General features: G+C 37.1%; 1 protein-coding gene across 2 annotated transcripts in view; it reads right to left on the minus strand.

Moving 5' to 3' along the window:
- ptpn21 (protein tyrosine phosphatase non-receptor type 21) overlaps positions 1-14041 on the minus strand; it is a 93013-nt gene that overhangs the window by 11944 nt on the left and 67028 nt on the right. The window contains exons 9-15 of one of the 2 annotated variants that reach the window (XM_039741009.1): positions 13119-13206; positions 12869-12948; positions 12677-12781; positions 12353-12413; positions 7014-7095; positions 5056-6464; positions 3190-3330 (exon numbers count right to left, since the gene is read on the minus strand). In XM_039741009.1, the coding sequence (XP_039596943.1) occupies positions 3190-3330; positions 5056-6464; positions 7014-7095; positions 12353-12413; positions 12677-12781; positions 12869-12948; positions 13119-13206 (1966 nt within the window). The remainder of the gene's footprint in view (positions 1-3189; positions 3331-5055; positions 6465-7013; positions 7096-12352; positions 12414-12676; positions 12782-12868; positions 12949-13118; positions 13207-14041) is intronic. The other variant, XM_039741010.1, reaches the window with a different exon arrangement.

Consider the following 14041-nt stretch of genomic DNA (forward strand, 5'->3'; position numbering starts at 1 on the left):
ACGTCCTAGTGAGCTGAATGACTTCTGGCCTGTTGCTCTCACGTCACATCTGATGAAGACCATGGAGCGGCTGCTGCTTCACCACCTGAGGCCACAGGTCCGTCACGCCCTCGACCCTCTGCAGTTCGCATACCAGGAGAAGGTGGGAGCGGAGGATGCCATCATCTATATGCTACACCGATCCCTCTCCCACTTGGACAGAGGCAGTGGTGCTGTAAGAATTATGTTTCTGGACTTCTAGCGCCTTTCAACACCATCCAACCTCTGCTCCTTAGAGACAAGCTGACTGAGATGGGAGTAGACTCACACCTGGTGGCATGGATTGTGGACTATCCTACAGACAGACCTCAATATGTGCGTCTTGGGAACTGCAGGTCTGACATTGTGTTCAGCAATACAGGGCGCCGCAGGGGACTGTACTTTCTCTGGTCCTGTTCAATCTATATACATCAGACTTCCAATATGACTCAGAGTCCTGCCACATGCAAAAGTTCGCTGATGACACTGCTATTGTGGGCTGCATCAGGTGTGGGCAGGAGGAGGAGTACAGAAAGTTAATCAAAGACTTTGTTAAATGGTGCGACTAAAACCACTTACACCTTAACACCAGCAAGACCAAGGAGCTGGTGGTGGATTTTAGGAGGCCTAGGCCCCTCATGGACCCTGTGGTCATCAGAGGTGACTGTGTGCAGAGGGTGCAGACCTATAAATATCTGGGAGTGCAGCTGGATGACAAATTGGACTGGACTGCCAATACTGATGCTCTATGTAAGAAAGCTCAGAGCAGACTATACTTTCTGAGAAGGTTGGCATCCTTCAACATCTGCAGTAAGATGCTGCAGATGTTCTACCAGACAGTTGTGGCGAGTGCCCTTTTCTACGCAGTGGTGTGCTGGGGTGGCAGCATAAAGATGAAAGACGCCTCACGCCTAGACAAACTTGTTAAGAAGGCAGGCTCCATTGTAGGAGTAAAGTTGGACAGTTTAACATCTGTGGCGGAGCGACGGGCATTAAGCAAACTCTTGTCAATCATGAATAATCCACTGCATCCACTTAACAGTGTCATCTCCAGGCAGAGGAGTAGCTTCAGTGACAGACTTTTGTCACTGTCTTGCTCCACTGACAGACTGAGGAGATCGTTCCTCCCCCACACTATGCGACTTTTCAATTCCACCCGGGGGAGTAAATGCTAACATTAATTTTATTATTTTTTTCATTTTTAATTACTATGTAATTTAATATTGTTTCTTTGTATCAGTATACTGCTGCTGGATTATGTGAATTTCCCCTTGGGATTAATAAAGTATCTATCTATCTATCTATCTATCTATCTATCTATCTATCAATGCTATTCTCAAGTGCAATAGTTTGGTATTGACTTCTGCAATGGCATCCCTCACCTTCCACCAACTAACACTTTTTCTTGGTAAATAATTATATGTTATAGGCCATGTTGAAAATGTTATAAACAATATTACTGGTACAAGAAGAAAATCTGTTCAAATTGTGGCATCTAGTGTACTATGGTGATGCAACTTACAACTACCGTGTTTCCCCGAAAGTAAGACCTACCCCAAAAGTAAGACCTAGCAGTAATTTCTGATGTACTGCTAATATAAGCCCTCCCCCGAAAATAAGACCTACCGCTAATCCGCCATTTTTGCATCTGTCCTGAGATCTGCCGTATTTAGCCTGCCCTGGTGGCACTTCACATTGCAATAAACAAGCCATTCAAGGACCATTTGCGAATAGAAGTCAATGATTACATTGAAAACAAAATGGATAGAAATCAGCGGGGGAACATTGTGAAGCCTAAGCTGCAAGAGGTGGTGACTTGGGTGAAGAATTCATGGGATAAAATCACTGAAAGCTGTGTTGCCAATACACTACGAGCAGGTTACCTGGACAAGAAGTATTCATTTAAGGAGAGCAGTATTGCTGCACATGAGAGACTGGGGCCATTAATTCTAAAGGAATTGGAATCAAAAGAAATCCAGGAATGAATTGCAGGTTCAGATATGGAGAGTTATGATAATATTCTAGAAGATGACGACATGATTGTATTTGAATAAATGTAGAAGCAGTTAACATACGGTAGTTTGTATAACATGAATACATGTTGATTGTTAAACCAGAGTTAACATAGGAGGGGGAGTCCATGATACTGGTAGCGCTGCGCTGGCCAGGGCTTTTGGGGTGCACGTTTTTCCTGCTGCGGTGGGTGAGTGTGAAACAGCTTTCAACCTTGTTTTTTGCTTCTTCTCGTTCTTTGTGGTCGGCATCCGGCAGTGGGATTTTGTTTCCTGCTGTGGAGGGGTGCTGCATTTCACCTTTTTTTAGGCGAGAAAATTTTTTTCTTGTTTAGGAAGGGGTAAGGTGCGGTGTTTTTCACCGGCAGGAGGCGGGGGTTCGTGGCCACACTATGGCCGCAGGGATCGAGAACGGCAGAAGACAGGGTTGAAACTTGGGGCACTACCTCGAAGTAAGTTGTTCTGTGCTTGCCTGCCCTGGCAGGGGAGGTGTGTGCTCCGGGGGCTCCGTCCAGCACGGCGCTATTACGGATTCTTTTGGGTACCCCCTCGTACAGTAGTTTGTAGAACATGAATACCATACATGTTGATTTGATTGTTGAACAGGCGTTAATGTACCAGTAGTTTGTACCGTATAATTGTTGAAGAGAAATAAATGTACAGTACTTTACTTTTTTGAACTTCAATAAAAATAAGACCTACCCGAAAATAAGCCCTAGTGCATTTTTTGGACCTAAAATTAATATAAGACACTGTCTTATTTTCGGGGAAACACGGTATGCCATGGACAAAATGAAACAAAACTCTCACTTAGCTTGCTATACAAGATACAGACTGCTTGCCCACAGCATAAATAGTTTAGGACATTTTGAAATGCATTTACCACTGGACAATCACTGGCTTCTCCAAATGCTGTTTTGTTGTTAAAACATATGTGAATTTCTGGATGTAGGCTTACACTTATATAAGAAGTAAAGCTAATATGAAACTGGAGATTTAAGAAATTAAGCCAGTAATTGCATTTGTTTTTACTTCACGCAAACTCACTTAACCTTAAATATTCTAATTTTTTCACATAAACAATCACCTTCAAGCTAATAATAATTTTAAAGTCTCTTTCAGAAATAGATTTATGAACAAAACTGAAAAATACTCTTACCCTCTCGTCATTGGAAGCCTTCTCAGGCTCATCCTTACTTTCATCATGTAAAGGCAATTTTGACAAAGATAATCCATTTAAAGCAGCCATTCTCAAAGGGCCAATTTTCTTAATATCAGATCGGCTTCCTCTTTTCATTCCCTAAAATTTCAAAAACAAAGAGAATTTTAGATAGTCAGAAAACTATATCCTACATAAAAACACAAATTCTGAAATAGCCCTCTCTGAAAAACACTGTGGCTGAGAGAATAAGTAGCTGCCTGCTCAAATCTCAAGGTCCAATAAAGAAAATAGTTAAGCCAGTGTTCTACAGTTAACCCTGGCAGGTGTTCTCATTACAAGAATGCACAATCCATTATCTCTATTACAAACAGTTTTTACAGATTGAAGATATCTGAAGATACTGTAAGTGGTAGGTGTACTAGCTAGACAGAGGTTTTTCTCCAAAACTGATACAAAGAAAGTAAAGAATTATTAAAAATGCTAAATTTCACATTTGCACAAACAAATTGATAGCAACAGTGGAAAATGAGATAAAGTAGGAAGATATAAATGATTTAAAATATTAGACACATGATATAAACATAATTCATGAGTTTTCCAAACTTACTTAGCACCTCTTATAGTATATAGTACACCAACATAAAATATTTCCATCTCCTTATATTGCAAAAATTAATCACTATGAAAAACTGACTACAGTGATAGTAACTAGTACTAAACAAAATGGTAATATGAAAAGGATCTAAAAAATATCTGAATTAGCATAAACCTCACTAATTCAGTGTGTTCGTAAGAGATGTAATAATTTTACTTCTTGAGGTAGCAGCACATAATAAACAACAACAATTACATCAGATATCTGAAATATTAAAATGTATGCATTAATTTAAATGTTTAAAGTCTAAATCTTGTTTATTACAATACAAATTTGTAACTTTTCACCCAATGAGACAGGGTCAGATTGACTTTGTCCTGAAGGGGAAATTAAAAACAACATCATATGCATAATCACTGACCTTGAAATAGTCTAAAACGATATCCCCACATGCTTATGTTCAAAATTTGTCATTTTTAACCTTTTGAGAGTGGCTCCTAGATGTGTTAGCACCACCGGTAAAGACTTAAGGTATGAAAAATATTATAATATGTGTAATTAGCAACCACAAAATAGCATGACACTCCACATGCCTAGATTACCAATTCCCATTTTTTTGAAGTTTTGTGAAAAGGAATAACTTTGACTCCTTGTATGCCATTTTAGTGTGATGTGGCATGCAAAACTTCAAGTCTATCTGATCATTTTTGCTAAAGACCTGTTGGTTTACTCTTTATCATAAGGGTGTAATTTCCTGCACTAAATATGGCCCAAAAATGGCCTAAAATGAGATTTTTCCAGGTGTAGGGGACCAAAAAAAGTGGGGAACTTCAAAAAGTCAAACAGTATATCATATTTGGGGGTTCTCATACCGGTGAGTTCGAAGGTGCTCAAAGAATTCAAAAGTAATCACTATGAACACAATAAATTAAGGAATCAACACTTCAGAAGTATAACAAGTACTGGATTTAAAATACTGTTTTTCCCAGAAATGCTCACTAGTGCTAATAAGCTTTTAAAAACACATCGCTGCTAAATATATCTACAAATAAATCTACTGTATAAATTAAGCTGCAAAAATATAGCCTGTGTCTTCCAATTGTATAATTTATATAAAATACAGCAGTTGTATCAAAAACTGTGAACATTGTTTCCTATATTACATGTTTCTCAGAAACTCAAGATTTTATAGAATCAATTTAGAAATGCAGTAAAACCTCAGCAAGTCTATTTGAGATCTGAAGATGAATGAATATTTGGCTACTCACTCCACTGGGTGGCAGACCTTCCAGAGGGTTTCTTCTTCCTGATGGCACATCAGACACTGGTCTTTTTCTAGAGGAATCCCTTTTTGCTCGTAGTCTCTCATAAGCAGGCTCAAACTCTGAAACTGATGGCATTAAAATGACTTCGCCGTTTTTGTGCCCTCTGGCTACTATTGATGCATTATCTTCATTAGAGTGCTTTCCATTTACAGACATCTGAGCAACAGCTTGTGATTCGTAACTACGGAGGTCAGAATGAGAAGAATAGTTTGGAATAGATTCACTGTGGTGTTGGGGGAAGATATCAAGAGGCTGTTCTGTAGTGTTTGTAGCATCTTGGGATTGTGGTGTGTGTCTACCATTTTCATCCTCTAGTTCTTCTTCCTCTTCACTGCTGTGAACAAGCATGGTGGCATCAGAAAGAGACTTTTTGTGGCCATATCTCACATCTTCCTTGCTTTGGCTTTGTTCTGACTGTGGTCTCTCCAAGAAAATGGAAGGAGTAACCTCTGCCGCGGAAGTAGACATTGTTCTCTCTTTAACCCTCATGTTCTCGAGGCTAAATGTTAGACCAGCTATCTCAATGCTGTTTCTCTTCTGTGCATGATGTGAGGTTATTAGGGGTTCACTTACTTCTTGAAGAGAATGTGCAACTGGAAGACTATCTTCCTGAAAGGTCTGGACTGAATGATGAACACGACGAGTAATTAAGTCTGGGTTACTGCTGCTCACATACAAATGTCTTGAAAGATCAGGAGTACTATTGGCTGGCCGAGGATAGGGATATGGTGGGGGTGGACGGTAAACTTGCGTCCGCATTATATTTGTTGCTGGGTACTCATGGGCTTGCAGCTGAACATTGGTCAGTTCTGGAACACTCACTGCACCTACAACTGGTCTTCTGTCTGCAGGGTAGGGGTAAGGTGTTTGACTATGGAAGCTATAATTCAGGTGGAAAGGATACTGATTTGCATTTTGAGAGCTGAACTGAGCATGGTCCCTGATCTCTGGCTGGCTGTACACTAAGGGATCTGGACGACTGTAAGCATAAGAGTTGCCTATGTTAAGGTTCCTCATTGAGTGACTTTGTCTATCAGCATGCATCATTTCTCTGTTCTTCTGTCTCATCACCGTTTCATAGTCTGGAGTGGCACGGTAAGATGGAGGGATGAGAGCGCTATGACGGTGGGATGGGATATAGTCTGGTCTCATTACATCACTCCCAGTTATACTTGGATTAGAAGACATAGGAGAAGGCTGCATAAAATGCTGAGGGTTATTGAGGGAGTTTGTACTATGTGCACTATAAACACTTCCGTTTCGAATCCTGCCATTGTACTCATGAGGAGATCTGTCCAGGCTTGTCTGAGAGTGATAATAATATCCATTTTGACTGTTCATGTAAAGGTTATCTAAGAAAAGAAAATTAGCAACTATTTAAAAAAATCCTTAAACCTTCAACTTTAAAATAATGACTAGTGTATTAAATGAATCATAAGTTTTTTTTCCTTAATAAGATAACAGGAGCAAACAACCTTATAAACAGTCTTACACCACTGTTGACACTGCAAAGCAAAATATGTAATATATACCCATCTATATTTTTAATTATACCACTTCATGCACATACTGTATAGGCACTGAGGAAAATGTCACAATACCCTAGAACAAAGTAAACAATAAATGATGTATAATAGATAAAACAAGAGTTTATAATAAAGAGGAAATCTCATATTTTCAGATTTTTCCCTGGACATTACTACTCCTAGATCTAGTCATGTAATAGATTAAAATGTAATAAAACTGGCATAAACTGATGTTGCATTGTATTCTTTAATAAACAAATATAATTTATTTAGCATATAATAGATAACAGGTCTACGATGGTGACATTTTGTTAAAAACATTTTTTAAATGACAAGTTTTAGGAGATCAAAGTGGAAATTGAATTTCAACAATACCTTGTGAAGATGTATAAGGTTCTGTATAATGTCCTTTATAATGTAGCTGATGTGGAGTCATCATGTATGGCTGTTGTTTTGGCTAAAAGAAAATAAGAATCGGCAAAACAGGAATAATTTCTCTTTATTAAAATATTACTAAAGAACCTAAAAGATGCTACTAGATGCACACATTCACAGCATGATCTAAGCTGTATTTTTAATTGCAAATCTATAGAGTTACAACACAGAATTATTATATAAAAATATAATACAGTCACTAGCTTGTCAGAGATTTCCATCCAATATGTTTATACCCCTTTCCAACCCAAAATGCTAGAGGGAGAGTAAAAGAAAATATCCTATCTACAGTACTCCAAAAAAATTGATAGATTCTTTATTAATGACAATGTAAGCTCACAGTGTTACAGCAGCCCACTCAAATCAACAGCTGTCAGTTTCACACCAAAATCAAACATAATATATTAAAGTTTAAACATGAAAATGTCCAGAATCTCTTTTAATTAACATTTGAATATAAAAACTGGCAGAAAAGCAGTTATCTAAATAGGGCTGCCATATTTGTTTAAACACTCAAGTTGGCAATCTTTTCAAAATTTGCATATGACAAAATGTCTCTAAACCTGTGAAAAAGAGATGGGCCAGACACTTTTTCAGTTTAGCAGGATGAAATGCCAGGTTGTTAATACTAATTTGGTTTGAGATAAAGACAGAATACATGTGGGCTCATTCTTAGAACTCCATGGATCTAATTTGAATATAATTTGAAGAGTCTAGGCTTCCAGTAGTGAAAATCATGTACAACATAAAATCAATCTGGAAACATTAGGTTGGAGAAATTTAAGTTAAATTATTTAAACGTCAGATATTGACATAAATTAGAGATGAGAGAATTCTAAGTAATGTAGTTTTCCATTCTTTATTAGATTGTTAGGTGCTGGTCCCAAATTAATTAAAAAAAAAAAACACAAGAGGAAGTTGTATTACATTAGTTTTTTTACTGTTCTTTCTTTCCCCAGTAGTTATATTTTACGGTGTAAGTAAAGAAAGATAAAATGGGAATCACTTGGAAATGAAGTATGCTACAGTAAGCAAAACTTGTAATCTCAATGTAATGGAATAATTGGAAGATATTAAAGGAGATCAGTCTGAATGAGGCAAAGGTAGCATCAATGCACAAGACTTTAAATTGAATGTAGCAAGCAAAGAGGGGAGTAACACTTGATATCAGAAGCACAGCTGATGGTCAATCCTTATTTTGTCTTTCTGTGCAAAGTACTTTCTGGAAGAGACTTCAGAACTCACAAACAGTGCAACTACAGCATTATCAGTTAACAAATGGTGAATTCATAAGAGCTACAAAGCTGAATGTACATTTATCAGGGGTTTCATAAATGAAATTGGGGACACTAATACCACCAGCTTTGAAATATTACTGTTAACAGGTTATGATGTAAATAGTACAGGCAGATATTTTATAACGGTGGAACATACAGATTTGTAAAAGGGGTTAATACTGATAAGCCTCTTATTATTGATATAATTTACAAATTACTTAGCTGTCTGTACGGTTTAATAGAAATAAAATATAGTTAATATGCATAGTTCAGTTTTGAAAAATGATACATTACAAAAAACAAAACCTAATCTGCAAACAAGGACAGAGGTTTTCTGTACAAAAGTGAACAGATTAGTTCAAATCATATTCAAAAGAAAGGATAAACAAAGGAAGAAAGTAAGTCATGTCTTGTTGTGGTCATGTGTTGTTGCCATATTAAATTGAAGAATCCAGGGCTTTTGAAATGTGTTATTTTAAAAGGGTCTATGGTTCAGGTGTTGTGACGAAATATGTGTATATCTCATATTATTCCAGATGCTCTGTTGGACTGAACGCAGTAATCTGAATGAAAAAAAAAAAAAATTTTCAGAATGGTACATTTACAGTCATTAAAGGTTGAATCTTCTGTATGCTCATTTGCCATTATGCACTAAAAAAAATTACATTTTGCAAAAGTTTTATAACACAGTTTCCTCCCTGGTGTGAAAAAAACATGATGTCATTGGGAGCACAGAAAGTGCAAAATCTGCACTCTTCATCTTCGTGGATCTGGCATTGCAGCAAAAAGTTTGTTGGTGCCTTTCTGTTTCACAATTATAATGATACACTTCTAACAATCCAGCAAAGAAAATTATTTTGTTCTTATCCTTTAGAAACTATAGCAATACATAGGTTCAGCTTCCTATGTTAATTTTCTAAATGTATCTTTTCAAGCAGTGTCTTATAGACAGATATGAACACAGATATAAACAAATATACACACTGTCGGAGATGGCTGGGGTGGCGATTCGGCCGGGACGCCCAGGAGGACCGGAGTAGGGCTTGAGCCTTCCCCATACCATATACGGGCGACCGCCCTGGTTGCTTCGGGGACCATGGGTACAGAGTTTGGAAACTCAACCCTGTAGGGGCCCGTGGTTGCCGCCAGGGGGTGCCCCAATGCCTAGAGAGCCCTGGACCTCAGCACTTCCGCCACACCCGGAAGTGCTGGGGAGGAAGAGGATCGGGGACACCCGGAGTGCTTCCGAGTACACAGCTGGTGCTTCTGCCACACAAGAGCGTGTCGGTGGAAGGTCACTGGGAGACACCTGGAGCACATCCGGGTGGATATAAAAGGGGCCGCCTCCCTCCATATGATGGCTGGAGTCGGGTGGAAGAAGGTCAAAGTCTTGGAGTGGAGGTAGACCAGAGAGAAAGGCATTGGGCTGTGAGGCCAGGACTTAAAGGGGTGATTGGTGCTGCGGCACTGGGTTGTGCTCACTTCATTGTATATAAATAGTGTAAATAAACGTGTGTTGGTGCAAAACATCATGTCTACCTGTCTGTGTCCAGGCTGTACCCCACAACACACACACACACCCACACAGCTATCCATGAGCTTCAATACCACTTTTAAATTCTTCTTTGAAAGGTACTATTTTGTTCTAGAGACTTCCATGCTGCCTTCCTGCAACTCTGTTTTCAGAATCATCAAATATGTCTTAGGTTTCCAAATTATGTTGTTTTTTTTTTTTTTTTTTACAAATTCACAATCCTTACATTGTACTTACATACAAATTTTAGAAGAGACCACTTCTAGGATCTGCATTAATGACAAACAGCAACTGTTCTTGGACATGCACCTGTCTGTATAATGTGAGCAAGTAAATTTTCTCATTTCAGATCAGATTTTCTCTTGGCTTTAACAATTGTATAGGGTGGTCCAGATCTAATTATACAATTTTCATTACACTATAACTTATTAAGTTTATTACATTGAAAATCACCTGAAAAATCCCAGACCATCAAGAAATGTGTGAACTGACGACATGAAGAATCATCCTCGCGCCGAACTGGAATCGTCCCCGCATAAATCAAAGTCATCCAGACGATCTGGATCTGCATAAACAGATCTGGACCAGCCTGTATTGTTTATCCATTGAATCTGCAAGTTAGTATTTTTAGTATTCTAAACTATACATTCTCCATATTCAAAAGACATTAATTGAATTGAATTAGTGCAAGAATACTCTTCTCTTTGCATCTGTGTAACACCAGAATAAAACATTTTAATTAGTATCGTTATGTTGTTTCTTAATTAAATGGTTTCAGCACTGTATGTTTTACAGTGAAGAATAATATTGCCTTTGTGTATATAGCCACGGTTTCTAACCAGCTGTAGGGTTTGTCCGATATATAGTAAAACAGATAGCAGGAACACCTTTATCAATGTGATACAAGTCATAGTGACAATAAACTAAATTGAATTAAATCATATTTGGTGCTATAATGTGATCCTTGTTTTATAGTAACAGAAGTACTATTAACAGTAATATAGTTAGTTGTCTTTATATACATCTGTGTAGCAGCTAGCATGTAAACGGAAAAATGCCATACTTTGAGTGTAAAAACTTGTCAATAGAATGTGGTATAACCTCTGATATCTGCAGACTGTTTAGGACATCCAAATCTTTATAATTCTGAATATAGGTAAACAAAACAAAGGAGGGTCATATGACACTGTGTTAAGCTATAAAATCTTCCAGGGCTTTCTGATTCACCTGAGAACCTGCTTGAAATCGGATTGGTGGAGAATGCAAAAATGCAAACGAGCCTATCTGTAGTCACTATTTTGTTTAGAAGTAGTATACAATCATGGTCAGGATATAATGCTTTCTTTTACAATTGCTTTTGGAATCCTCAGGCAATACCTCTGTCAAGTCATTTGTTTGGTCTTACTAATATATTCAGATCTATCAGAGAAGAATCTCTTGATGAGAAACAACAGACGGACAGATGACCTTAAATGGAAACTGCTAGCAAAGAGTGAAAGGCTCCCAACAATCACATTTTCAATACAAATGCAAAAAAAAAATAAATATGTTGGTTAATTGTAATAGCTAAGAGGTGCTTTTTGGATATGTAAATCTTACACCTACTTGCACTTTGTTTTTAAGGGCACTAGTTTTCCTATGTAAGTTTGGGTTGTCTGGCTAATAGCTTGACTTGTTCCATCTAGAAAAAGAGTTGAATGGAATAAGGATGTCTGTGGCATTAAAAAGGGCTTTAGCACAGCTTTATAAAAATTTAAAAATCTTAATGAAAAGGATCTCCAACAGAGAAAATGTAGGATTTTTAAGAACTGGTTCAATAGTTTAGTCTGGGTGATAACTAAGGCTGTGGGGTTTCACTCTAACCAATTTTTGATTTAACTTTTTAATTTGTTTGCCTTTTTTGAGTTCATAGAAAAGGCATCAAAATGTTTAAATGAAAAATAAATTGAAAGAAATTGCTTTTATTTCTCCATTTCCAATTTCATTCCCCCTTTTCTGTGGATTTTGCACTGTGAATGAAGAAAAAGTATGTCACATCTAGAATACAACATAAAAATAGATAACTTAGCCAGTTTATTACAGAAAAAAACAATAACTACTATATGTTCCTAAATAAATTAATTTGGAAATCTGCAGGCATCTGACAAATTTAGAACCAGAACTTAACATAATATGCAGATCTTCATAATATGGTAGGGAAATAAGGAGTATGTCATCATCATCATTTTCACTAAACAGAATGCCAGCATGCCAACCTGGACTGACCAGGGCATTTCTTCAAGTGTACCCTATGGAATTCTCAGATGCTGCAGGGCCAGTTGAGAGGTATAATCACTGCCCCAGGTGTGCCTTAGGTCTGGTCCTGGGTGGTCTTCATGTCTTTGATAAATATTTCTTACCAACTAAGAAATTAATTTACAAAGGTAATCATTGTGAAATATATAAGACATAATATCCTATATACATACCAGTGATATTCTTGTTGATGATCTCCTTCTTACAGGATTAACTGCAGGTGTTTGTGTCTGCCTGTAGAAAAAAAATATTTATAATTATTATAGAAATTATAGAAAATTTTATATTATAATTATAGAAAAAATATATTTATAAATTAAGACATTGTTCCAAAGACATTTAAAAAAATCTCTTTTTTGGATTTTTTGGTTCCACACAATATTTAAATATGGCAAAGTGTATTTCTAACAAACTAAAACATTTAAAGAAAAATAAAAAGAATACAAAGAAAACAGAATTCTTAGCAGAAAGCAGGAATGAAAAGTTACTTTGCTCACCCTTTGCTAGGAAGAGAAGTACGAGAAAGTATGGGAAAGCGAGGAAAAGAAAGAGTAAGCAAAGACTTCTGGGAGCCCTCAGAAGGTGCAGCTTCAGATGGCTCTCTAAAGACACAGGAGAGTAAGACAGATTAGAAAGATGGCAAAGAGAAGACATGAGCTGCGTGCCACAGAGAACATATGAACACTTACAGACTACTGCTGTTAATTCTGTAAAATTTATGTCGAGCAACACACATTCTCCAAATGTATTTAGCTGTTTCCATGTCTTCCTACAATAAAAAGAGACAGAAAATGTAACTTTACAGGTAATCATTTTACCACATTTAGGATCTACACGTAAATAGTGAATTAGCACAAACAAATGCATGCCTTATTGTAAGAACTACATACGGGGAAAAAAAATTGTATACATTAATAGTATTAAAACATGGAAACTCACTGTCTGAAACTGAATAGTTTCTTCTTTATTGACCAATTCCAGAGCAAAGAAGGATTTATTGTGTGACATGTTGGCGATATCATTCCACCTAGACAACATATGAAAACATATTTTAATATAACAGAAAAGTGGTTTAAGAAGCACAGTACAAACAGGTCAAATGTTAATGACTTTAAATATAAACCCGTGGTGCAATCTGAGCAGGTCTAGCAATCACCTACAACCCCTGTTAATGACAGCTGCAGCTCTCAATTATCCAAGCCAGAAGTCACTATGATTACGGATTAAAAAAGATTTTTTTAAATAATTAAAAACTACTTTATTACATTTCCTTTTGTTTATTAAAGAATGTATTTATTTATTAGTCACAGCTTGCACAGTGATGCATTTCTGGTTTTCTGCCATCTGTCCATTTCCAAATCTCTTATTATTGTAAATGTTACAGAAAATTACAACCTATCACATCAGGAATAAGCCCTGACTAGACCACCAGTCCGTATCAAATCACACACAGTCAAATTGAAAAAATTTAGAATTGTCAATTAAATTAAATTAGCCATCTCACAATCACTCACAAACGCGCACACACAGACACACAACTTTCGGGAATTTTGGCTGGATGAATAGTACCAAGGAAAAAATACAAAGTCATGGGGCTGAGATTTATACCAATGGCCCTAAAACAGGGCAGTAGCTGAAAGTGGCAATGTAAGAAAGTTTAATGAGGTCACACCCTCAACTGGAAGTGGTTGCCTGTTCACGACAGACTCTTCTTTCCGCCATATTGGTTTATCTTCAGCATGTTTGTTTGTTTATTGTTTCAGTTGTTTTTTTTACACTAAATAAATATAAAATACTGGAATTCAACAGTCTCCTATCGCCAGTCATCTGACTGTGACTTCTGCACTCAGTTTTCTGTTAGC

The sequence above is a fragment of the Polypterus senegalus genome, chromosome 18 (assembly GCF_016835505.1).
Source record: "Polypterus senegalus isolate Bchr_013 chromosome 18, ASM1683550v1, whole genome shotgun sequence".
NCBI lineage: Eukaryota > Metazoa > Chordata > Cladistia > Polypteriformes > Polypteridae > Polypterus > Polypterus senegalus.